This window comes from Gekko japonicus, unplaced genomic scaffold, assembly GCF_001447785.1.
Source record: "Gekko japonicus isolate JY-2015 unplaced genomic scaffold, Gekko_japonicus_V1.1 scaffold1743, whole genome shotgun sequence".
NCBI lineage: Eukaryota > Metazoa > Chordata > Lepidosauria > Squamata > Gekkonidae > Gekko > Gekko japonicus.
Window position 1 is genome coordinate 6374 of NW_015173724.1, and position 24660 is coordinate 31033.

Sequence of the window (24660 nt, forward strand, 5' to 3'; positions counted from 1 at the left end):
CCAGAAGGAAATAGACTACAAGATAGTCAAGAAGGTAGAGTTGCCACAGTCTGTGTGGACAGAGTTACAGTAGTGGCTAGTTCCGACTCTGGTCACAGAAGGGAGACTTCTAAGTGAAACCCATGGGATACATGGTCAAGACACCTGGTCGAAGCCAGAAACATCCAAGAGCATCAACTTCCTGGAACTTGGGACCATAAAGTTGACCCTGGCTCGCCTGCAGACGCAACTGGTAGGCAGTCATGTTCTGATTCAAATGGATAACATGATGACGAAAGTCTATATTAACAGATAGGGAGACTTGCAATCCCAACGGCTACACCGGGAAGCAGTGCAAGTGATGCAATGGGCAGAGGAGCATGTGCTGTCCTTAAAGGCCACACATATGGCAGGAAGAGAAACGTGTTAACAGAGGGACGCCTTCCAACAGATCAGCGAAAGATTTGGAAGGCAGAGGTGGATCCTTTCATGTAGAGACAGACCATCAAGTTAAAAAAAACCAACAAAAAACCCCAAAGGTTTACGTCCAAAACTCACATGAAAGGGGCACTAGGAATGGACACCCTGTTCCTAGTATGGCCAAGAACTCTACTCTATGCCTTGTCGCTCCCGACTCTAATTCCCAAGAGGTACAGCAGGTGATAGATTAAAGAGCAGATGTGATTCTGATGGCACCCTTTTGCCCACAGAGGGCGTGGTTCCAGGACCTCATGAGCCTATCCAGACAGGATCTATGATAGCTGCCTCTCAGACGGGACCTTCTATCTCAGGAGATGACCATTCATCTGTAACTGGACATGCTACAACTCACAGCGTGGAGGTTGAGAGGAGACAGTTAGCAGGTCTAGGATATGAGACAGAGGTGGTTTCCACGCTCTTGGCGTCCAGAAAATCTTCTATGACCAAGATATATGACAGATCCTGACAAACATCTTCTAACTGGTGTGGAGAGTAGGGGTGGACCTGATGCGGGCGCAGATGGGAATGGCTTTTCTCCAACCGGGTCCGAGTAAAGGGTTCAGTACTAGTTCTCTAAGGCGACAAGTAATGGCCCTTTCCACGGTTGGAGGGGCTAGGAAAGGTAGGTTTTCCCCCATCACCCACACATATGGCGGTTTTTGAGGGGTGCCTCCCTCCTCAATCCACCACAGGTACACGGGTTCTCCACATGGAATTTAAATGCAGGTTCTGGTTGATGGCGGCACGCTAGACAGACGCATCTCCCGGACCTCCCGGGAATGAGGTCTGTGCACAGCGGGAAGGAGGGGGAGCGCTGGCCCATTACCCCCCCAGGGAGCCTGGCAGAAGGCTCCTAGCCAGGGGACTTATGAGGAGTCGCCTCTTCGCCTATGCGTTGTGGGTGAATTGAGGCGCTCCTCCATCCCAATGGTCCTTCCTGCGCAGTGTCGGAATGGGACCTAGTGACGCTGACCGGGGCAAGTGTAGGAGATTGAGCAGATGAAATGAAGTAAAGCGGGGTCGGAAGACCAGATATGAACGTGAGTCTGACTGAGCGAAACGACGGTTAAAGAGAAAAAGTAAGCTCCCTACCCCATGGTGAAAAACGGAAAGTGAAGCGGGCGGGGGAGGGATGCCTCCTAACTGCATGAACTTTTGAGCGAATCGAGGGGGGAAGAGAGGCATGCATAACTATTAAGAAATACTTACCAAGGCGAGTTCAGGTGTTTCAACGCATATTCAGAGACTTTACTTTTTAAAGTAAACAACTGAGAAAGATGGCGGGGAAGAGGACGGAGAAAGAGAAACTTTCAAAATCGAAACTAATGGAGAGCCCTAAACCGGAAGGAGCTAATGAGCTGGCAAAGACTTTGGCAGAATCCATGCGCCCTCTACTGGACCAAATGAGTAACCTCAAGGATCAGATGTCGAAAATGACTCAGTGCATCACCACACAGCAGACACAGATAACCGAGACACTTAAAATGATGAAGGAAACGGCTGAAAAGGTGAAAGAAGTGGACGCCACTCCACAAAAGGCGAAAAAGAAAGTTCAAAAGCTGCAAAAGTAGCAAGTTTCTACGGAAGATCAACTGCTACAATTACAAATGGAAAAGGCTAATATGATCCTTCGCTTCCAGGGCTTGCCAGAGACAAAGGGAGAGAATCTTAAGGAACTAATGAGTGAAGTATTGGCCCCAGTGACAGATATGAAGGCGGAACTCTTGTTAAACTAAATGGATGTGGCCTATAGGTCATATTCAGGATATATAAAGAAAAACAATCTGCCTGGGGAAATTGTGGTAAGATTCTCAAAGAGGCATGTGAGAGATACAATCCTGAAAGCAGTATCTGGAGCACCCGTGAAAGTGGGGGAGAATACCATCAGGACATTAAAAGACATTCCATTTGAAATAAGACAAAGGAGAAAGAAATATAAAGAATTAATTCTTTTTCTACAGACAAATGCAATTGGATATAGATGGTTAACTCCAGAAGGCGTGACCTTTAAAATCAAGGATAAAAAAAAAGATTGACTCTGTCCAGAAAGCACGGAAATTTTTAAGAGTCCAGATGGGAGGGCCAGGGAAGGAAGGAGAAAAAGGAGAGGATTGTTAATGTACAAGTAAGTCCAATGGCGAGCTGGGCTCGGAATCCTCCGGGGAGGACTCTCTATCAGAGAAAGGGGTGGCAGCCCCTAAAAGTTCTAATAAGCTTTGGAAGAGACTAAGCAAGGAGAAGTAAAGGTTGAAGGACTCTGAATTGTGCCTTTTAAAAAATGTTGAAGTGAGATGCTTTGGGGTGTTTCTGTATGACAGTTAAACTAAAGATTTGACAAAGATAATGTTAAACTTGACTCAGTTGATAGTAAGTGTGACGACCCCTTATCTGGGGAGGCCTGGTTTCACTTTAAAAGTGTTCTTTTTATTTTGTTATATTGGGGATAGCCGGCTGCCACCAGGAAATTTAAGGCTTTCCAAACCTTTATACTATACTGTTTCTATTACTGGGTAGGTAGGTCGAGTTTAAGGCTTTTCAAGGTACTAAGTGTTCCTGAGGAAGGATTCCTTTCAGCTGGTATGTTTAAATAAAAGTAGATTTATTGAAATACTTCATAAATAAAAAGGTATAACAAAGTAACTGGTATTGTGAATATTCTGATCAATTGTTTGGTGTCTCACACATTGCTCCTTTTCTCTTTAGGGATTTATCAGGTAACTTTGTAACTCTTTAACTCAAGATCATCTACGTTTCTTCTTTCCCTCCAGTCTGTCACTCAGACATTCATATAATTTCTGTTCTCTTAAACTTTACTTTACTGTTTCATATACATTCAACTTTTTTCCATACACAGAACTAGCTCCTATATCACACACAAGACTACTTCTCTCCCAGACTTCAGAACTAACTTATCAACTGTCTTTATCAACTGTCAAACCTGTAACTGTCACTCTCGACAGACATACCTATTCATCTACTCAGAAACACTTCTAAAACCCCTCCCCCTCTCTGTCAATCACCAATCACACCACACTTGTCTCTTCAACCACTCTATTTTATCACACAGCCAGGCAACCAAACGTTTAAAGAGACACACACACATATAAAACAAGGAATCATTACAGTAAGATTAACGGGATTAAGACTAAATGTATGGTTAAGATGGTGGGATGATCTCCTCTCTTGGGTTTTTAGTCAGTAGTGGGTATCTTTCTTTATCCTATAAATGTAGTCCCCCCTCCCATTTTCTGTTGTAGCCTGTAGTGTTATAAAAATGCAATAAAAAATCCCCTCCGGGGGCTTAAAAAAAAGGAATTTAAATGCAGTGCTACGAGCACTATGCAGGGAGCTCTTTGAACCAATGGCATCATGTCCCATGAAAGATATTACTCTGAAAACAATTCCTTAGTGGAGATCACTTCAGCGCATAGGTTTTTGGGGCTGAGAGCTTTGTCAGTACACAGATTTTTATGTACCTTCTACAACGACAGGGTCGTCCTCAGACCAGCCCCAGCGTTCATCCCCAAAGTTAACTCCTGGTTCCATAGATAGGAAGATATGGTACTTCCCTCCTTTTCTTCAAACCCTGGCCATGAGATGGTGATGGTCTGGCATCATCTAGACGTGCGTAGGGTTTTGAGTTTTCTATATGGACAGGACCAGGGGGTTGAGAAAGACTGAATCCTTGTTTGGGTATGTTAGTCAGTTGTCCCTGGGAAAGAACATACAAGGTGTAGGGGTTAGTACCTCCGGTAGGGGTCACAGGGCACTCTATGGGGGGGCAGTCACATCGGCGGCATATAGGGCCTTGCCATCTCTAGAAGTCACTTGTAAGGTGGTGACATGGAAATTTGTCTATTCCTTTACAAAGTACTATAGGATTGAAAAACTAGCCTCGGCAGAAGCAGCATTTGAAAGTAGAGTGCTCCTTCAGGCCCTGTAGGCACCGGAAGTTGTGTGACCCACCTGGGGGGAGCACTGCTTTTTTACGTCCCAGGAGTAAGGCGTCAAGGACTGCCCCACTCCGGGACCACCGGAGAATAGAAGATTTGTATTCACTTACCGTGAAGCTTCCTTCTTGGTGGTCCAGAGTGGGGCAGTTCTACCCACCCTCTCTTGATGGACACGACTTCCGGTCCTTTACGTTTTGCAGTGGTTCAGCTGTTCATGAATATGGTCTAACTGATTACTTGATGTGGTGGACTGTAGCTGTTTGTTTGCTCTAATGGTTAAAATACAGGTTTGTATTTGTTTAAGCCCATGGCTGTGATGGTATTCCCCAGTTGTCTGAGGGGGAAGGAGTTATTTTTTAAGTGGATTTACAGCAGCTCGGAGGTGGCTTTCGGTATGACTGGGGATCAGAGGATAAGCCCCTCCCCTCTGGGATCAAAGTTTGCCGGCCCTACCTACGGAAGGGGGAGGTGCTTTCCCAGGAGTAAGGAGTCAAGGACTGCCCCACTCTGGACCACCGAGAAGGAAGCTTCACGGTAAGAGAATACAAATCTTCCATTCCTGATCATATGCACATACTGCCTTCATGTGTTCACAAACCAGTGATAGTGCATGGGCAGTGTGTGGGGCTGTATGTAGATCAATTTTGCCTGCGGTATGTACATCAATTAAGGGAACAAACAGGTCATGTAGAAAGCTTTTATATGCTTCCTGTATGTTTCACAAGAATTTGACTTCAATTGAAGCTTTTCCTATGGGTTGTGTTTGCTGTGTCCTATTCTGGGCACTTCAGCATAAAGGAAACCTTTTTCACGTGTTTTCTAATCTCATGAATCTTAGATTGCTGATGCTTGGGGAAAAACTGGTTATATTTTCTAGATGTTTGACTGCTGCCCCACAAACGTTAGTGTGTGACAATTTGGAGGCCTCATAGGGGATCGCTGATCATCACCTGTACCTTTTTATAAAGGTTGTAAAGCTGCCCCTTAAGGGACTTCTAGTTGCCACATCACAAGTATTTGCTCAGCATTCTTCAGTGTCTCAGCTGTGTCGGAAATTAGATGAGGCCACTGAAATGGACATCTGTCCTGCAGATAGCTCCAGTAAGGCCTGATCCTGCTGCCACCATTGTCTCCAGCCATATAGTTGGGGTGAGGGAAGTGTGTTTGGGTATAGCACAGTTGCTTGCTGTGTGTCAGAGCAGACCAGTGATCTCCAGGAAACCACCCATGGCCAGGCTGTTTTCTGGAGCCCACCGGCTTCTTTCCCCAAAGCAAAGAGCCATTCCTGGCTTTCATCCACTTCATTGAAGTAGGAGATACTTCAGAAGATGGTATCATCTTTGGGGCTGCAGGGAGCACCCATCTGCCCCCTTCATTGGAGGATACTTGGCTTGGAACTTTGCAGTATTTTGTACTTGCCCTCAGGGGAGACATTTTGTGATTGGCCCCATCTCCCATGGCAGCCATTTTGTGGTGGCACTCGCTACCCTTTCTCAACTTTCCCAAAATGACCACAAGGCTCAATAAGATTGGGGACCTCTGAAGCAGTCAGCATAGAGTCAGATATACTGTGAGGCAGACCCATAATCCTGGGGAATCTACTAGCGCCTTCTGTTGCCTTTTAGACCCAGAGTGATTGAGGTCAAGGCAGTGCCTCGAGGCATTCTGTCTCATCTGCTGCTATCAGGCTCCTCCGTGCACCATTCTTGACCATCACCCTGCCTTCTCTCTCTCTCTCTCTCTCTCTCTCTCTCTCCCCCTCCCCTTCCAGTATGCAGTATGGCTCGTGCTGTGGGTTGGATGGAATGCATTCATCATCTGTTTTTACCTGGAAGTAGGACACCTTTCACAGGTAATTACCTCAGTAATCACGCCGAGTGCATGCCCTTCTCGAACCACTGATCCACCTGACAATCCTAAGGCTTTCCATCCATCATCTTTGCACTGCAACGGCACCCGTCAAATAGAGATTAGAGTTCAGGAGGGGGCTCTGTGTCATAAAGATGCTATGGCTGTTTGAAGATGTCTTTCTTCCTTCCTGTGCGCCGATGGTGCCATGCAGAATCGGCGTATCGGGGCTGATGGAAAAGGATGCCGGGAGAGATCTGAAATGGCGTGCCACTCTGCAAATTGAAGGGGTGACGGTTTTGTTATCTTTTCGAAAAACGTGTGCCTTCCAATCGAAAGTGACACGCCTCTTTAATGGGAAATGTCCTTTTTGAGAGGAATTGGGGAGGGGGGGAAATCTCCATCTGAAACTGCTATGCCAGTATACTAAGAAAACACAAACGGATCATACTGCTGACTTCCCATTTGTTTCTGTAAACTACGGGATATTGGTGAGTGGGAAGGAAGAAAACAGGGCTGCAACTTGATTGTGGATCAATAGGATGCTTAGGATGGCCCTGTTAGAGAGACTAGAGCAGGGGTCCCCCAACGTGGTGCCTGTGGGTGCCTTGATGCCCACCAGCATCTTTCCTGGTGCCCTGCCCACCAAAGGTTTTTAGAAAAGTGGGTGGGGCCAGGTGGGGCATTTGCCTAGCAAAGGTTTTGATTCACCATTGGAGATTTGATTGGCTGTGCAGGGTTTTTTTTAGAGATATTGGTTTGGCAGTAGCTGTCACCACAGCAAGGATCTTCTGATGACTGAAGAGGCAGCAGCCATTTTAGTGGCTACCTCCGTATCCTGCAGCAGCAGCAGCCATTTTGTGGCTGTGGCCAACACATTGTGTCAGAATGCCAAGTGTCCACAGGCTCAAAAACATTGGGGACCTCTGGGCTAGAGGGAAAAGAAAAAGAAGAGGTTGGATTTATACCCCGCCCTTCACTACCCAAAGGAGTCTCAGAGTGGCTTACAAACTCCTTTCCCTTCCCTTCCCCTCCCCACAACACACACCCTGTGGGTAGGTGGGGCTGAGAGAGCTCTGACAGAAACTGCTCTTTTTCGAGAACAGCTGTGCCAGAACTATGGCTTGCCCAAGGTCATCCAGCAGGTGCAAGTGGAGGAGTGGGGAATCAAACCCGGTTCTCCCAGATTAGAGTCCGCGCACTTAACCACTACACCAAACCACTACACCAAAGGGTTAAGCACCTCCCCCACCGTGTCTCCAGTCAAATCTGTAGCCTCCCCATGGCTTCTTTTCATTAAAAAAACTTCAGGAGAGTGCCACGTAAAGTCTAGTTTGCCTCTAAATCTATCAGTCCTTCTGAAAATACTTGTACATTAACAATCAGGGATGCCTCAGTTTTTCCTTTGGCTCAACTGAGATATGAATATGTTGGGGAGGCAGGTAGGTAAGCTACACTGCCTCAGCCCCTAGGTGCAGTGTAGAGATAAAAGGACTGGCCTACCTTATAGGGGTGTTGTCATGTGTTCAGTGCTGAACAGAGGCTGATCAAAAGATGGCAAGATGTACTGAATTTGAAATTGTCATCATTTTTATAATCATCCTGCAGAGGAGAAGGGGAGGGAGTAAAAGTCAAAATGAGTGGAATGCGTAATATTGCTTCACATCACAACCAGATGCAGGAGAACTGGAATTAATTTGCATTAATATTAAAAAGCAAACGACAGCTTTGGAGGAGATGTCTGCTTAATCCCTCCATTGTTCAACTGGATCCTGTGCATGTTTTCTTGGATTAGTTGCAATTGACACATCATGTTAGAGTACACTGCTATCAGCTGCACCTACCTTTAGGCAGTGTATTTAGGGCATTTCTGTCCTCGCAGATGTGTAGGATGGTGCCGGATCAGACTGCATGTTTTGCACAGATATTTTCACAAAGGCAGACCTTTTGCAGCAAGAACAGTGTATGCAACATCAAATGACTGACCCACAAGCTTGCTTGGGGAAACAAGTAGAATGTGTTTGGTTTCTGAAGTCTCTTCTCCAGCTAGCGCTTCTGAACATTTGAAACGGCTCCTGTTGGTCAAAGCACATTTCCGTTGAGCCCAGTGCTATCTGTTCAGCTCTTCAAAGTCTTGGGATGAGGTCTTTCTTTGCATTGCTTCCTAAGATCCCTGGAGTTGCTAATGATTGAAGAGGGGAAGAGGCCTTGGCTCAGTGTCAGAGTATCTGTTTTGCATCCCGAAGCTTCCAGGTTCAGTCCCTGGCATCTCCAGTCAGCAGGATCAGATAGCTGTGAAAGACCTCCACCTGCGTCTCCAAAGAGCTGCAAACACTGATCTTGATAGGTCAAGGATCTTAGTATAAGGCGGCTCCATGTATTCATGTGAACAGGAGACCTTCTGTATACCAAGCAGGTACTCTACCACTGAGCTACTAACATTCCCATCTGGACGTCCAGTGAGTCAGGCTTAAAGCTTCCTTTGTAGGCACCTACTTCTAGACTGATTATGCATGGGTTCTGATGATCTCAAGATGTGCCAAAGAAGTGTTTGTGGTTGGAGGAGGAGAAGAGTTGGATTTATACCCTGCCCTTCACTCAGAGTGGCTTACAATCTCCTTCCCTTCCTCTCCCTGCAACAGACACCCTGTGAGGTAGGTGGGGCTGAGAGAGCTTTGAGAGAACTGCTCTTGAGAGAACAGCTCTGAGAGAACTGTGACTGACCCAAGGTCACCCAGCTGGCTTCGTGTGGAGGAGTGGGGAATCAAACATGGTTCTCCAGATCAAAGTCCGCTGCTCTTAACTACTTAACCACAGAGCCAGTTTGGTGTAGTGGTTAAGTGGCCAGACTCTAATCTGGGAGAACCGGGTTTGATTCCCCACTCCTCCACTTGCACCTGCTGATGTGACCTTGGGTCAGTCACAAGCTCTGGCACAGCTGTCCTTGAAAAAAGAGCAGTTTGTGTCAGAGTTCTCTCAGCCCCACCCACCTCACAGGGTGTCTGTTGTGGGGAAGGGAAGGGAAAGGAGTTTGTAAGCCGCTCTGAGACTCCAAGTGAAGGGCGGGGTATAAATCCAATCTCTTCTCTTCTTCTTCTACACCAGACTAGGTCCCTGGTTCAAATCCCCACTCTACAACAGAGAAAACAAGAAGGAACACCCTGAAGGAATACAAAAACAAGGTGCACGAGTGTGGAGGAAAGTTCTGTCAAATTACGGCCAACTTCTGTCAACCCTGTAGGGTTTTTAAGGCAAAGGACAAAAAGGAGTGGTTTGCCGTTGCCTGCCTCTGCATAGTGACCCTGGACTTCCTTTGCAGTCTCCCATCCAACTACTAACTAGGTTCAATCCTGCTTAGCTTCTGAGATCTGATGAGTTCAAGCTTGCCTGGGCCCTCTAGATGAGCACAAATATGCAGGTACAGAAAAGTATATAAAAACTGGGGTGTATTGTAACACCACCTGACCCTACAATGTGAAAAAAATGTGACAAGTATAGGCTTGTAAAGAATATTCAATACACTGTTAGCAAGTGTGTAAATACATGGAAGAATAAACAATATAATTAATAGATCAAGATAGGTAGCCGTGTTAGTCTGTCTGCAGCAGTAGAAAAGAGCAAGAGTCCTGTAACACCTTAAAGTATGGCAGGGGATGGGCTTTCATGAGTAACTGCTCACTTCTTCAGATATAATGAATTCTTCAGTTTCTTATATTTCTAAGAAACATGAAAAAGAAGTTAACCACATGTCAAATTATGGACTGTCAGCCAGGAGATCTTGACCAGACCATTTCTGTATATTCAATTTTAAAAGAGCCAAAGATTCAGAAACAAGAGCCAAAAAAGGGTGGGTCACTCCTGCAGAGTGTTCTGATAGCCCCCTATACTGCATGTGACCAAGTAGGCATCAGTTCCAATAGCAGCTAGTGCGAATTCCCCTGGGCGAAGAGACTTCAGACCTGTCAGTCGCTGCATCTGAAGCAAGAGCAGCCATTTCAAGCGGGGCTTAAATCCCTTAATCGAATCTCTTTTCAGTTTGGCCAGACATATTGATTAGAGCTGGTCAGTCCTGGAAGGAAGTCCAACACCAGCCAGCTGTTTCAGTAAATTAGTGTCGTGTGCATCAGGTGGCGGGAGGATGTGGGCTGTGGGCTAGAAAGATTAGGGGAGCCGGAGACTTTGCAAGCCATGCCGGAGGGAAGAAAAAGACATGTTGCCTAGGCAGGTTATATATGCAAGCTGGGAGGGGGTTTGGCTGAGGAGCAGAACATCTGGTTGGGATTACACTGCAAATAGTTTAGGCTTAGACCATTTTTGTCCTTAATCTCCTCACACCATTTTCCCAATTGGAGTTGGTCCCTCTGGACTGGTTTAAATTCCAGTGGGGACAAAGACAGGCACAGTAAGAGTCTTTTCCCCTAAGCTGGGTTTAAAGGAATCACCAAGGTCATTTTGACAGAGTAAATGGTATCAAGGAGGGGGGTGACTTAAACCCTACTTTCTCCAATGTTGTGACCTCCATCCACAGTTTAGCCTGATCTCGACAGAGCTCAGAAGCTAAACAGAGTCGGAACTTGGATGAGAGACCACCAAGGAAGACTTTTCAGAGGAAGACCATGGCAAAGCATCTCTGCTTCTCACTTGCCTTGAATGCCCCTTGCTGGGGTTGCCATAAGTCAGCTGCAACTTGGTGGCACTTTACACTCACAAATGTATTTAGAAATTTACTGTCCACTTTTCTTCTCAGTAGGGACCCAAAACATCTTACAGCATTGTCCCTTCCTCCCCCTTCCTCTATTTTATCCCCACAAATACCATCCTGCAAGGTAGGCTAGGCTGAGAGTGCGACACCCCAGGGGACCCAGTGCGTTTCCATAGCTGAGTCAGGATTTGAACCTGGGTCTCCCAGATTTCAGTCCGACACTCTTAACAACTAAATAAAGCTGGCTCTAACACATCACGGAATTCTAGCAAACGTTGAGAGACAAACTGAATTAGATATAGCAGAATCTGTAATATGATCTCTGGAGTTGTTTTATTTATTTACATTTTTACACCAACTTCCAGGAGTACATGAAGTATCAGATTCAGGTTTGGGTGACAGTGGGGTTTTTCTCTTCCTATTGCACCAAACTCTGTAAGCCCAGCAATGCAGTTTTGGGACCCGGCCTTCTGGTGCTTTCTTGGTATGATGTTCCTGAGCACATGAATCTATTTTAGACTGAGGCAAAGTATTGGTATACCAAGGTCATTATTGTCTCCTCTGACTGGCCTCAATCCTTCTGCATGTAGAGCAGATATTCTATCTGCGGTGTGATTTTTGTTGTCTCTAGCCACCCTTTCAGCTTATCTTCATGATGCCATCAGGTTGTGTGCTTGAGAGCTGTTGATTGCCAGTCCTCAAGCTTGCCTCGCCACCTCTTTTGTTTTTCCCTCCTCCCTCAGGACCGAGACTTCATCATGACCTTTAATACTTCGCTGCATCGTTCATGGTGGATGGAGAATGGGCCTGGTTGCCTGGTGACCCCCATCATGAACTCTGACCTGGCCATCGAGGACCATCATGTCATCACAGTCACTGGGTGCTTGCTGGATTACCAGTATATCGAGGTGGTGAGCAGTGCGATGCAGATATTCCTTGCGGTAGGTGGTACCCACGTCTCTCTCCCACCGATTCTGCTTCTGCCCTATAACGACAACAAAGACACCGGATATGCTTCTGCTCTCCCTGTACCAAGCTGATTACAATGTATGCTAGATTTACAGAATGGATTTTATTTTTTATTCTGAAACTGGAGGGACTTTCTGAATAATTTAAGACTTTTTTTAACCACATGAAGTTGTCTTATGTTGAGTCAGACTATCGTTCCATCAATGTTGGTATTGTCTGTTCTGATTGGCAGCAGTTCTCCAGGGGCTCAGACAGAGGAGGTCTTTTACATCACCTCCTACCTGATCCTTTTAACTTGAGATGTCGGGGATTGAACCTGGGACCTTCTGCGTGGAAGGTAGTTGTTCTGCCACTGAACCATGGCCCTTCCCCTTAACAAGAACACAGGAAGCTCTGCTGAGTCAGATCCTTGGTCTATCAAGGCCAATATTGTCCAGTCTGACTGGCATCCACTCTCCAGGTACTCATACAGAGATTTTTCACATCATCTACTCCCTGATCCTTTTTAACTGGAGATGTCAGGGACTGAACTTGGAACCTTCTGCATGATCTGTCACTAAGCTACAGCCTTTCCTAACCAAATACACATAAAGCTGCCATGCTGAGTCAGATCTTTGGTCTATGAAGCTCAGTTCTGACTGGCAACAGTTCTGCAGGGTCTCAAGTCAAGGTCTTGCACATCACTTGCTACCTGGTTCTTTTAGCTGGGGATGCTGGGGATTGAACCTGGGATCTTCTGCATGCAAAGCAGATGCTCTACCACTGAACCAGTGTTCCCTCTAAGCTGAGTTAGTGTGAGCTAGCTCACAGTTTTTTAGCCTCCAGCTCACACATTTTTGTCTTAGCTCAGGAAGAATGGTTCCAGAACAAACTAATTTATGCAGAAGCCAAATCACTTGCTCACAATTTTAATACCAGTAGCTCACAGAGTAGAATTTTTGCTCACAAGACTCCACAGCTTAGAACCACAGTGTCTCTCTGAATACTTTACATTGAGTATCTGCAGGGCCTGTAAAACGTAGCTCTTCCACCAGACTTTTGACTAGGGTGCCGCCTCCCAATATTATGGCCCTGGCCCCAATACCGGCACCCAATACCAGCACCAACTTAATAACCAACAGCCTGGCAAGAACCCAGACTATAGTGGTACTTGACCATCTGGATGCCAAGAGATTGCTGCCTTCAGTTATTAGCACCTATTAGTACCTATGTTTACTAGTACCTATGATTTTATATGTTGAGGTTTTAATTTAAATTCTGTATTTTAACATATCCTGCTGTGTTATATATATGCCCTGAGCCTGCCTTGGCTGGGAGGGCAGGATACAAATTAAGCAAACAAATAAACAAACAAACAAATAAAATAGGAGACCTATTTACAACTCTCTGGCACTTCCTATTAGTATGTCTATGTTTACTGTGTTTTGATTCTTGTCTTCCCTCCAAAAGAGCTCAGGGTAGTATACCCAGATTTCTCCTTCCCAGCCTTTCTCCTCAAAACAACTCTGGGAAGTTCCTGAAGTGAAACGGAGGGCCCAGTTTGTTTGTTTGTTGGATTTGAACCCAGGTTCTGTCCAGGGGTCATTTTGTAGAAAAAGAGGTGCAGGAGCTCATTAGCATAACTTATCTGCATATGCCACACCCCCTGACATCACCAGAAGTGTGTCAGAAGGCAACACCCACCGCTCAGGCTCCACTGGACTGTTTTGGATTGCTAGCTATTGGGGGGGGGCAGATCTGCTCTCGCAGAGGAGGGAGAGCTTGTACCTTAATAAAACCTGGTCTTAAAGGTGCCACTGGACTGTTTTGGACTGTTTTGGCTCTGCAACATACCTGGCTGCTTCTTGCTCTGACTGAGGGTTGCTGGGAGCAGGGGGCGGGGCTTGTTGCATGTGCCTGCCCCCTGGGCTCTTTACTGCCGGAGCTCCGCTCCTGTGCGCTCCTGCAGGAAATGACCCCTGGTTCTGTCACATTGACAGTCTAACCAGTGTATCCCACGAACTGTTTCATGCACAGTGAGTGCTAAGTAAGTCATCACAGCAGTTTGTTGTTGGGAAGATGAATCTGTCAGCAGTAATAGGGGGGAATTTCACATTACCTGTCTTCTCCCGGTTTCAAGCCGGGAGTCTTCCGTTTCCAGATGAACCGGTACAGGGCTGCTGTTTCACACACGGCTTGCCCCTACCGGAAAGTAGCCGATTCTCAAGTGGTTCGGCATTTCACACACGCCCCGCTTTGTTTCCCCACTTTTTTTTTTTTAAAAAAAGTCCGTCTTATAGCGATATATCGATATACCAGTATTCCAATGTATTCCAATGGGATCGCTATAGCGTTATATCGATATATCGCTATAAGCCGAACGTTCAAAAAAAAAAAAAAAACCCCCGCGCCGCAAAAAAGGGCCCGCGCGGCCGAAAAAAGGCGGGAAAGAACCGTATCGGAACCGGGAGAGGGAACGGGAGACTCCTCGGAAGCGGTTGACAGGTAAATCGCTTCCCTCCCGGTTCCTATACGGAACAGAGACTTTTCAGTGTGAAATGGCAGTCAGATCCCGGTAGGGAACCGATTCTCAACCGGGTTCTGTCTGAAATGACAGACCAGCACCCGGTTGAGAATCGGTTCCCTACCGGGAGAAAGCACCTGTCTGAAATTCCCCAGTAATTAGGGAATCCAGTATTCACGCTGTGTACAGTCTGTCAGTGTGGTGCAGTGGTTAAGGGTTAAGAGTGGTGGACTCTAATCTGGAGAACTGGGTTTGATTCCCCGCTCCTCCACATGAAACCAGCCGGGTGACCTTGGGTCAGTCACAGTCCTCTCAGAACTCTCTTAGCCCTACTTACCTCACAAGGTGTCTGTTGTGGGTAGAGGAAGGGAAGGTGATTGTAAGCCGCTCCAAGACTCCTTTGGGTAGTGAAGAGTGGGGTATAAAAGCTAATTCTTCTTCTTCTTTAAAAAGAAACCCTTAAAACCCTAAGATTTGAATCTCATCTCTTCATTTCTGAAAGTCTGCATGGCAATTTACAATCCAAAAGAAAACAATTTAACATTTCCATATTAAAACAGTCATTATTTGCTTGTTAGAATAATTATTCGATAAATTGTTCCATAATTCCATATATAGAATAACATTAATCACCTAGTATCTGAACTAGCCTTAGTAGATCTAAAAACACACACTAAAAACAAACAACAAAGACCACTGGTGACATTAAATATACAATTATTGAATATGAAATAGCATCAGATGAGCTCTTCTGGGAAGGATTTTGCCTCAGCTGAGGTGCCACCACTGAAAAATCCCTGTCACTCTCTAGTCACTATCTGCTAAACTGCTAGAGGCAGGGACCTCAGGGCACAGCATAGGGGCCTCCAAAGACAATCTCAGGGGCCCTGTTCCCATTCATGGAGATGCAAAGTTTCACCAATATGGCTGATGCACTGTCCAACAAAGCAGGAGATGGAAGAGAAGGGTTCTCAGGCAGGAGTACTGACCTAGAAATGGAGGTATCCACCTACAGCATGGTGGTGGCTACTGAGGGCTTATTGTGCTTGGTTGTTGTGCCCCTCCTGTTCCACCTCGGCTCTCAAGGATAGTAAGAATTAGCATGATGAAGGGCCTATGTCACAAGGCCAAAGGAAGGCCATACCCGTCCCACTCAAGCAGAGATGTTTGTCTGAACACAGCTACAGAAATAAAGTCTATGTGACCATCCAGGAACGTATCACTGTACTCTTAGTTAAGGCTGAAATGGCACACCAGACACTGTTGAATAGTTGAGTATAAAGCCCACTTTTAATTATTCACCATGAACAACCTCAAGAAGCTACAGGTGTGCCAGGAGTAGGCCTGACTCATCTTTCCTTGCCAGCCAGTTCCCCTTTCTTCTCCCCACCCCAATAGATCTGGGAACTTCCATAACTGAACATGATACTTTTTAGAAAGGGGCACTGTCTGATTAGAAAAGGAAAGATGACAAGGGGGGGGGGGGCTCCTCATTTCCCGAGACGAACCAGAAATCCTGACTGGAGTTAAAGAAACGGATGGCAGAGAAGGCGTCAGGGATGTGGAGGCAAATATCTCTGAAAAACTGGAGAAATGACAGCATTTCAGAGTTTGAAGGGCTGCTGCTTGGTAGGAGAGCGGCTACCTTTCAAGCCAGAGGTCTCCAATTCCATCCCCACTAAAAGGGTTTTGCATAACAGACGCTGGGAAAGAAAGAGTTCTACCTGAGATCACAGAAACACCGCCAAAACAGTACTGGGCTTGGCAGCTCAATGGACTGACTCAGTATAACACAGAGATATACACAAACACACACACACGTGTGTGTGTTTGTGTGTGTATATATATATAATAAAGTCTGATTTATGCTTCAGGAGGATGAGGTGGGAATAGGGTGGGTAGAACGCTGAGGTGGCCAAATGGACAGCACTTCTTCAGATTATAGATGGGGTTTTTTTTTACATTTTGGAGTGTTGAAAGCCCCCTGCAATTGGAAAATCAGCCCAACAAGTAAAGTTGAGGGGTAAACCTTTCTTCCTGTTTTGCTTGTTTTCTAGTTTCATGGAGTTTCTCTTAATAGAAAAATACTGGGGAGCATTTAAAACTGGAATCCACCCCTGGCAGTCTGAAGTGGTGCAGCCCATCAGCATTCTACTGGCTCATGGTCCAGCCTGAGTAAACCAGGCTTTAGCCATGCGAAGGGGGAGGAAGGAGCTAGAAATGGCAAAACAACAACAACCCGCCAGTGGGGCCCAGAGGATCTCCCAGAACTACAGCTCATCTCCGGACTGCAGAGATCAGTTCCCCTGGAGAAAATGGATGCTTTGGAGGGTGGACTCCAGGGCACTGTACCGTACTGTCCCCTGTCTTCCCAAAATCTGGGATTTCCCAACCTGGAGCTGGCAACTCCACCCGCCACCAGTAGCTGGGGAGGCCAGGCAAGCCTAGAGAAAGCAGAGCTGCTTGCATGCAGTTCTCAGGAGGGTAGCAAGTGCTTTGGCCATAAAGGAGAACAACAACACATTTATCATGGGGGGGAAAGTAAACAAACATATGCCTCCGTTTTCTGACAGATGTTTTGACCGTGACTTTGAAAGTCTTCATGCAGTGCTTACTGAATTTTCAGGAGCCCAAGAAAGGCTGATGGAGCATGCGTCAGTGATTGCCAGTTTCTTGCTCAGAATGAATAATGCAAAAATAAATAAAAAGCATGCGGATTTGCATAATTTATACAAGCCATAGCATTTTGATTTTGTTTTCTGACCGGCGAAAATGCACAGAGGCCTGGATTTAAGTGCATTCCATTTAATTGCTAATAACGACCATTTGTATAACTCCGTTGAGTGTTTTAAGCACATGGGAGACCTTCAGTTTTCAGTTTCCTATGTACACGTTGGGGTGCTTATGCGTATTTGTGCCCTGACCGTTTTTTTGTAAGATGTTTTTAATGGTATCATAGCAGCTGCCTTTCAATGCAGTGCCACCCTCGCCGTGATGACTAAAGGGGACCCCGGGGTTCAGAGACTGTCAGCCTGTACTAAGTGGCTTAAACTGAAGCAACTTTGCATAGGATGGCACTATAAGAGCAGGGTGGGTGTGTGTCCATGTATAATATAAATCACACATATTATCTGATTGTAATCCTTACAGTGCCCTGACCTGGATAGCCCAGGCTTGCCCGATTTCATCAGATATCAGAAACTAAGCAGGGTTGGTCCTGGCTAGTATTTGAATGGAAGACCTCCAAGGAAACCCAGGGCTGCTAGGCAGAGGCAGGCAATGGCAAACCACCTCTGAATGTCTCTTGCCTTGACCACCAGGGGTCACCATAAGCCAGCTGTGACTTGATGGCAAAAAAACAATAACAGCAGCCCTGAAAGGTAGGACAGCATTATCATTCCAGTATTGCCAATGAAAGTGAGGGGACCAGTGGAATGTGGCGTGCTCCAAGGTCATACAAATGATTCGAGGTACAGGCAAAATTCAACTTCTTTCATCACAACGGTTTTGGATGCTCACCAAATTGCCCTTGTTTCCATACATTCAGATAATTAGCTTTCTTTGTCTCTCTCTTTCTGTTTTAAAGCTCTTTGGATTTGTCTACGCCTGCTACGTCAGCAAAGTATTTATGGAAGAAGAAGACAGCTGTAAGTATTCCGGCTGTGAGTCACATTGGTGGCAGTGCCCAGTGAACTGGAGTGCTTGGGGCGTGGGGGTTGGCACAGGCATGAACACAAGCAGCAATGGCAAAGCTGAGGTGAATAAAGGGGCATACGGCTCCAGTTCCTCCCACACAAACTCTTCTGTGAGGGAAAGCTTCTGGAAGCAAGTTTTCTCTCTCCATTCCTTGCCAACCCCATAAGTTTATCAATCCATCCTGTCTGTCCCACCCTGTCTGTCATTCCTCTCTGTCTACAATGCTAATGGCCATCACGACATCTTGTGGCAGTGAGTTCCATCTGTTAAGTATATATTGCTTGAAGGAGGGTTGGGGGGGGGGCTCTTGGTGAATCTGCAGTGGTTCAGTGACCTTGGCATCGGCCTGGATCTTTCCATAGTTTGGATGGTGCCCTGATGGGGAATCCCGCCACCCATCTCCGAACTTCCTTGGAGGAAAGATGAGCCCTGGTGCTGGGAGGAAATTATTCAGAGCCATTCCTCTGAATAAAATCCAGCTGCTGCCCTAGAGCTTGCATTTTGACAAGGTTATGAAATGGATATATTGGAAAATTAAAAACCTTTTTGCGTGAAATAGGGCACAGCCTATTGTAATAAATATCTTATGTGCATTGGGATCTGGCAAGGGCTTATTTCCTCCTGGCGGCCTGCGGTTTATATTGTATTTGACAAAAAAAATTAATAAACTTTCCACATGAAAAGAACCCATTTACAGAGCACCAAATTACAAGAATTATCATATCTGGCATCCTAGAGCCCTGAGTGCCGTCCGAAACCAGTCCCCTCCCATTCCCCGTGCCTGGCTCCCTTTGTCTTTTCTAACAACATTCAGGGAGCTCCGATTTTTGACAACATTCATTCATTTCCAAACCTAATAAGATACTCCATTAAAAGATGAGATTGAAGCACGGCACCAGCAGAACTAATATTAAAAGTGTATTAAAAACATCTTTGACTCAGTAGTGGAGGGGGGAGCACCAGAAAGAACATATAAGCTGGGAGGATGGGCTTTTGCCCATGTATCAAGCAGGGAAGCTGCTGGATACAATCATTTGGGTCATTTTCTGCTGCTTGATTTTGTTTTAAAAAGTACAGCATATTGATGTAATTAATAACATCGATCAAATGGTGCCTGTTGCTGTCCAGCCCAAAAAATACCCAGTAAAAATGAAAATCGAGAAACTCATAAAGCTCCCTTGCACTGAATTACACCCTTGGTCCATCAAGGTCAGTATTGCCTACTCAGACAGGCAGCAGCTCTCCCAGTTTTCTGGTCTTTCCCATCACCTACTGCCTGGTCCTTTGAACCGGGGATGCCAGGGATTGAAACTGGGACCTCCTGCTTGTGAAGCAGAGGCACGTCCACTGAGTCACAGCCCCTCTCCTCTTCCATGCAAACAGCTTCATATTTTATATGCCTGTTCCTCTTCTTAGAGAGAAAGATTGGTACTGTGTGTTCTCTTATAGGTAGTTTGGAACACCTCCTGCTCCGATCATATATGGCTTGTTTGTTTACCTCCCAGACAGAAATCATATAAACAAATATAATTGCCTTTTAAGAAGTATTGCCTCATAGCCAATTTCTAAGTGTTTCCTTGGAAGGAATCCCTGTAAATATTATTTCTAGGTAGGTGCATCATATTATTCCTTGGCAAGTGCCCTGAACTGGATGGCCCAGGCTAGCTTGATCTCGTCAGATTCTGAAAGCTAAGCAGAGGTTGGCCCTGAATGGGAGTTCACCAAGGAAGCCCAGGGTCACTGCGTGGAGCCAGGCAATGGCAAACCACCTCTAAACATATCTTGCCTTGAAATCCCAGTGGGATCGCCATACGTTGGCTGTGTGACTTGGTGGCAGTGTTCCCTCTAAACTGAGTTAGTGTGAGCTAGCTCACAGTTTTTTCGCCTCTGGCTCACGTTTTTGTCTTAGCTCAGGAAGGATGGCTCCAGAGCAAACTAATTTATGCAGTAGCTCACAACTTTAATGCCAGCAGCACACAAAGTAGAATTTTTGCTCACAAGACTCCACAACTTAGAGGGAGCATTGCTTGGCGGCACTCCCCCCCCCCATTGCATTGGACTACAGCCTTAGTACTGTTTGATTTACCATTTGTGAAATTTGCTTTCCACGCGGACAAGAAGCGTGGATCTAATGAGCTTCCATAGGTTGAGTCACAAGTTTGTTTTCCACCACTGAAAAGTAACTTTTTTTATGCAGCAGAAGGGAAGGGGTTCCTGGAATCCTTAGAGGATTCCCTTCACTAGTTACTTGTGACTTCACGTTTACTTGTTCTCCCTTGATTACTGGACAATTGTCAGCTCAAGTCCCCATCAGCCACTGGGTGATCTTGAGCCAGTCTCTTGGCCTAATTTGCCTCACTGGGTTATAATGGAAGAAGGGCAGGAGGCAGTAAGTTATGGATTTTGGGTGGTATCCTACCATTGGCAAGAAGATGTTCCTCCAGCCCAAGGACCCTGCTGTTGGGAGCTGAAAAGTCAGAGGAGGGCTTAAAACATTGCTTAGTGGACTGGCAGGGCATGGGCTGTTGTGTTTGAGATGATATACAAGTGCTTTTGCATTGGTACACAAAAGGTGTTCTTGTGTTGACTCCATTCTTGGGAAAGTATCCCATTGACCAGAGAGTGGGATTAGGAAGGAACTGCAGACGTGCAGTTTCTTAGTATGTGGACCTTGAACCGTTTCTTATTCAATGTCTCTCTTCTCCTCTTGCTGCCCCACAGTTGATTTCATCGGAGGATTTGACTCGTACGGCTATCAGGCTCCACAAAAGATGTCACACTTACAGCTACAGCCTTTGTATACGTAAGCAACATGTGGGGATCAGGGATGCGCGTGGACAACCTGAAGATGGGGGTTAGGGTAACTGGATCGCCATTGGGGTTTTTTTTGGGGGGGGGGGTTAAGTTGAAATTAGCTGTGGGGAGGCAGCAGTGTGCAGTTGAATTGGTGGTACTGGGAAAGGGGTACTCTAAATATATACATCCTTATGGTACCTGTATAGCTTTCCTGGTTCAGAAAATAGCAAATTGGTGTGCGTGTGGGGAGATTTATATTTAGATTCTCTCTTTCCCAGAATCGAAGATCAGACACCTCTCCTTGCAGCAGTTTTCAACCTAAAAGCAAGAATACAGGAGGTCTGAATAGGGATTTCCTCTAATTTAGAGGCAGAAAATGGTTCATTTCCTTTTATTTATTAAAATATTTTATCTCACCTGTCCCGCACTTACAAGAGGGGACCCAAGGCAGCTTATGGAAATGAGCAACAATACATAAAAACATTCCAGTCCAACAGAAATTATAACAGTGTACATCTTCATAACGGTAACTCCCAGCTGCCATTAATCAAAACCTTCTCTCCCAGCACTGTGGTCCTAATGCCCTCCTACTTCACCCCCCCACCACCACCATATCAATGCTTTTAACTTTTAAAGTAGAAGTTCCAGTCATGGATTCCCTGCCATATTATTTTATTTGGACCTCAGTTCAGTCTCTTCTGGCATATAAGAACATAAGAGCCCTGCTGGATCAGACTAGTGACCATCTAGTCCAGCATCCTGTTTAATGCAGTCAACAGTTGCCCTGGAGGACCAACAAACAAACCATAGAGGCTGAGGCCTTCCCTTGGTGTTATAGCACTGGGATTCAGAGGTTGACTGCCTCTGGAAATAGAGGTTCCCTTTAGTCACCCTGGCTAGTAGTCATTGATGGACCACTTCTCTGTGAATCTGTCTAAACTCCTGTCAAACCACCAGTTTGGTGTAGTGGTTAGGAATGCGGACTCTAATCTGGGAGAACCAGGTTTGATTTCCCACTCCTCCACATGCAGCTCTTGGGTGACCTTGGGCCAGCCACAGCTCTCTCAGAGCTGTTCTTTCAAGAGCAGTTCTCTCAGAGCTCTCTCAGTTCCACCTGCCTCACAGGGTGTCTGTTGCGGGTAGAGGGAGGGAAGGAGATTGTAAGCCACTCTGAGACTCCAAGTGAAGGGTGGGGTATAAAATCCAGTCTCTTCTCCTCCTCCTCTCTCTTTTCCTTTTAAAGCCATCCATGTTTATGACCATCATAGAATCACAGAGTTGGAAGAGATCTCCAGGGTCATCTAGTCCAACCCCCTGCACAATGCAGGAAATTCACACACACACACCCAGTGACCACTGTTCCACGCCCAGAAGGTGACAAAAAACCTCCAGAATCTCCAGCCAAACTGGCCTGGAGAAAAATTGCTTCCTGACCCCAAGGTGGCGATCAGCATTTCCCCGGGCATGTAAGAAAGCGCCACGAGGACTAAGCACTGATGCAATTTGTGTGTGTGTGTGTGTGTTAAGTGCCATCAATTTGCTTCCATCTTAGGATGGTCATCATGAATTGGAAGTGACTAAGCACACATAGGAAAGGTCCTCTAACAAAGTCTTCCTTTATACAGATATGATTATCTTGGTTGCCCCTTCTATAAATAAATATAAACTTTTTTTGGTGCAATTCTGTGCAGTATTATTGCAGTTTTAAGACCCTTGAAACCAATGGGTTTGGCCTAGAATCAATGGGTTTGGTCTGGAATAATTCTGCAAAAGATTACATCATCAGATGAGATGTACATGTGTGTTTATGCACATGCTCTTAAGGGAGCTGCTTTGGATTCTGCAAAGATGCTTTAATATCATTGAAGCCTCGCAGTGCTTCACTGCTTTCCTACATGACACACCTTTACTTTTCTTTTGTCCTTTCAGCTCTGGATAACATTTAACATCACTCGCCCATGAACCGGCGTTTGGGATCTGTGAAACAGCAAAAGGCAAGCAGGATGCCGAATCAGACGTATTCATCTGAAGGCAAACGGTGGATACCCCTGCCAGAGATTTGTGTGACCAGAGGACTGTTGGGAGACAGCGCGTGGACTCCATCTTGCTTTCTCGGTTGCTTGTTTTTTGAACTCTTCCACAGAGTCACAAGAGCATCCATGCATTATGCTAAGATTGTGGCGACAGGAGTTTTCCCATTCGCACGCTCACAGATCAAACTGTTCCACTCAGGAACCGAAAAGCAGCACAACTCTCTACCTGCTGGCCAGTGTTTGCGTGCTCCTGATAACTCCATCTAGCAAAGAACCTCAAGCTTAGGGCAATATTATTTTTCAGGGAAGGGCAAGGAAAAATGCCATTTCTAAGGAGGATCTTTTTCAGTGAAAAAAAAAGTAGAAGAGGAACCACACCTTGTTCTGGATCCCTTACTAATGTCTTTGTTTGCTGATGAGCAAATGGCTTTGCAATGCGGTATTAGCAGCAAGAGATGTTACAATAGAGAGTGGAATTTGGGAATTCTGGAAAAAGATGATTTGAATAGGGCCTGGAATCGGTTTATTGCTTCCTCTTCGCCCTAGGGGTTTTCTATCAGTTTGACTATTTAAATAAGCATCTCTTTCATTTGTTTGTTTTTTGAAATTAATATCACAAGAAGGCCAAATTTTTTTCTGTGACCATCAAGACAGATTTAAATACAGGCATATTTGGGCAAGCATCTGAGTGTCCCTTGTGAAGCACCCGTTTTGCATGCAGAAGTTCCCAGGTTCAATCCATAGCATCTCCAGGGGTTGCAGGGGTTAAAGAATGATCTTTCTCTGCCTGAGAACCATGGCATACAGACCATACTGAGCTAGATGGACCAATTGTCTGACTCAGTATAAGGGTGGCGTATTCTGAGTTGGCATGTTATTTTATAATGCCACAATTGCATATTACTAGATACTTCCCCCCAAAATCTTTAAAGTGGCCACCCACCCCCCCCCGCGTGAGCTTCAAGTCATATGACAAATATGTCCAAAGGGCCTTGGAATCACAGCTGTCTTTTTGTAAATTTGTGGTGAAATCCCTCTTATTAAGTTACAGGAAGCTTACAGGATTCAAGCATTTCTGAGACTGGCTACAAATCCATGCCTTTTAAAAAAATCTTTTTTTAAAAAAAGTGTACTTTTTAAAAAAATGTGTACTTTCCACATTTAAAAAGAAATAAATATAAGTCAATAAGGGCACATCAGATTAGACTGAAAAAAGGGGAGTTTGATTAATCTGTTAGAACATATCTCATACTCCATTGAATGTTCCTATGGCTGTGGGATGTACCCATTCCATCAGAAAATCAAAAACCTTTACCCTTATCTAACAAAATGCAGAAAATATTTAATGGATCTGCGTTTCCAAAACATTAGATAGCCAAGCATCACACTCTGGTTACGTCTTTCTAAAACCTGTTTTCTAGCTATTTGTAATTTTGCAGAGGCCGGTAAATAATAATAATTTAAAAATTCAGCATGCTGTAGATCTGAAACCCTTTGTATAAGCAGTTAGCATGGTAGATGTATCCATGATAAAACAGGGCCAAGAATCTGAACTGGATAACTTTAGCCGAAATGTCTTTGGCTAGATCCATATTGCATTTCAGAAATCATTCACGTCCTGAAATTTCTAGAGACAAAATAATTTCACTTCCCAGAATCTCCAGATAGGAAAATGCAGGAAGTCTAGGACTACATTAGCCC

General features: G+C 45.4%; 1 protein-coding gene across 1 annotated transcript; it reads left to right on the forward strand.

Moving 5' to 3' along the window:
• The first annotated feature begins 6195 nt into the window (after nt 1-6195).
• Nucleotides 6196-23326, forward strand: NKAIN1 (Na+/K+ transporting ATPase interacting 1). The gene is made up of 5 exons (XM_015423378.1): nt 6196-6264; nt 11706-11903; nt 18021-18081; nt 20852-20933; nt 22856-23326. The coding sequence occupies exons 2-5, from the start codon at nt 11721-11723 to the stop codon at nt 22863-22865; spliced, it is 336 nt and encodes a 111-aa protein (XP_015278864.1). The 5' UTR covers nt 6196-6264; nt 11706-11720; the 3' UTR covers nt 22866-23326.
• Nucleotides 23327-24660: the final 1334 nt, after the last annotated feature.

Coding starts and splice junctions, on each gene's coding strand:
- NKAIN1 (XM_015423378.1), top strand. CDS start 11,721: ATGACCTTTAATACTTCGCTGCATCGTTCATGGTGGATGGAGAATGGG. Junction 11,904..18,020: donor CGATGCAGATATTCCTTGCG/GTAGGTGGTACC, acceptor TCTGTTTTAAAG/CTCTTTGGATTTGTCTACGC. Junction 18,082..20,851: donor TATGGAAGAAGAAGACAGCT/GTAAGTATTCCG, acceptor GCTGCCCCACAG/TTGATTTCATCGGAGGATTT.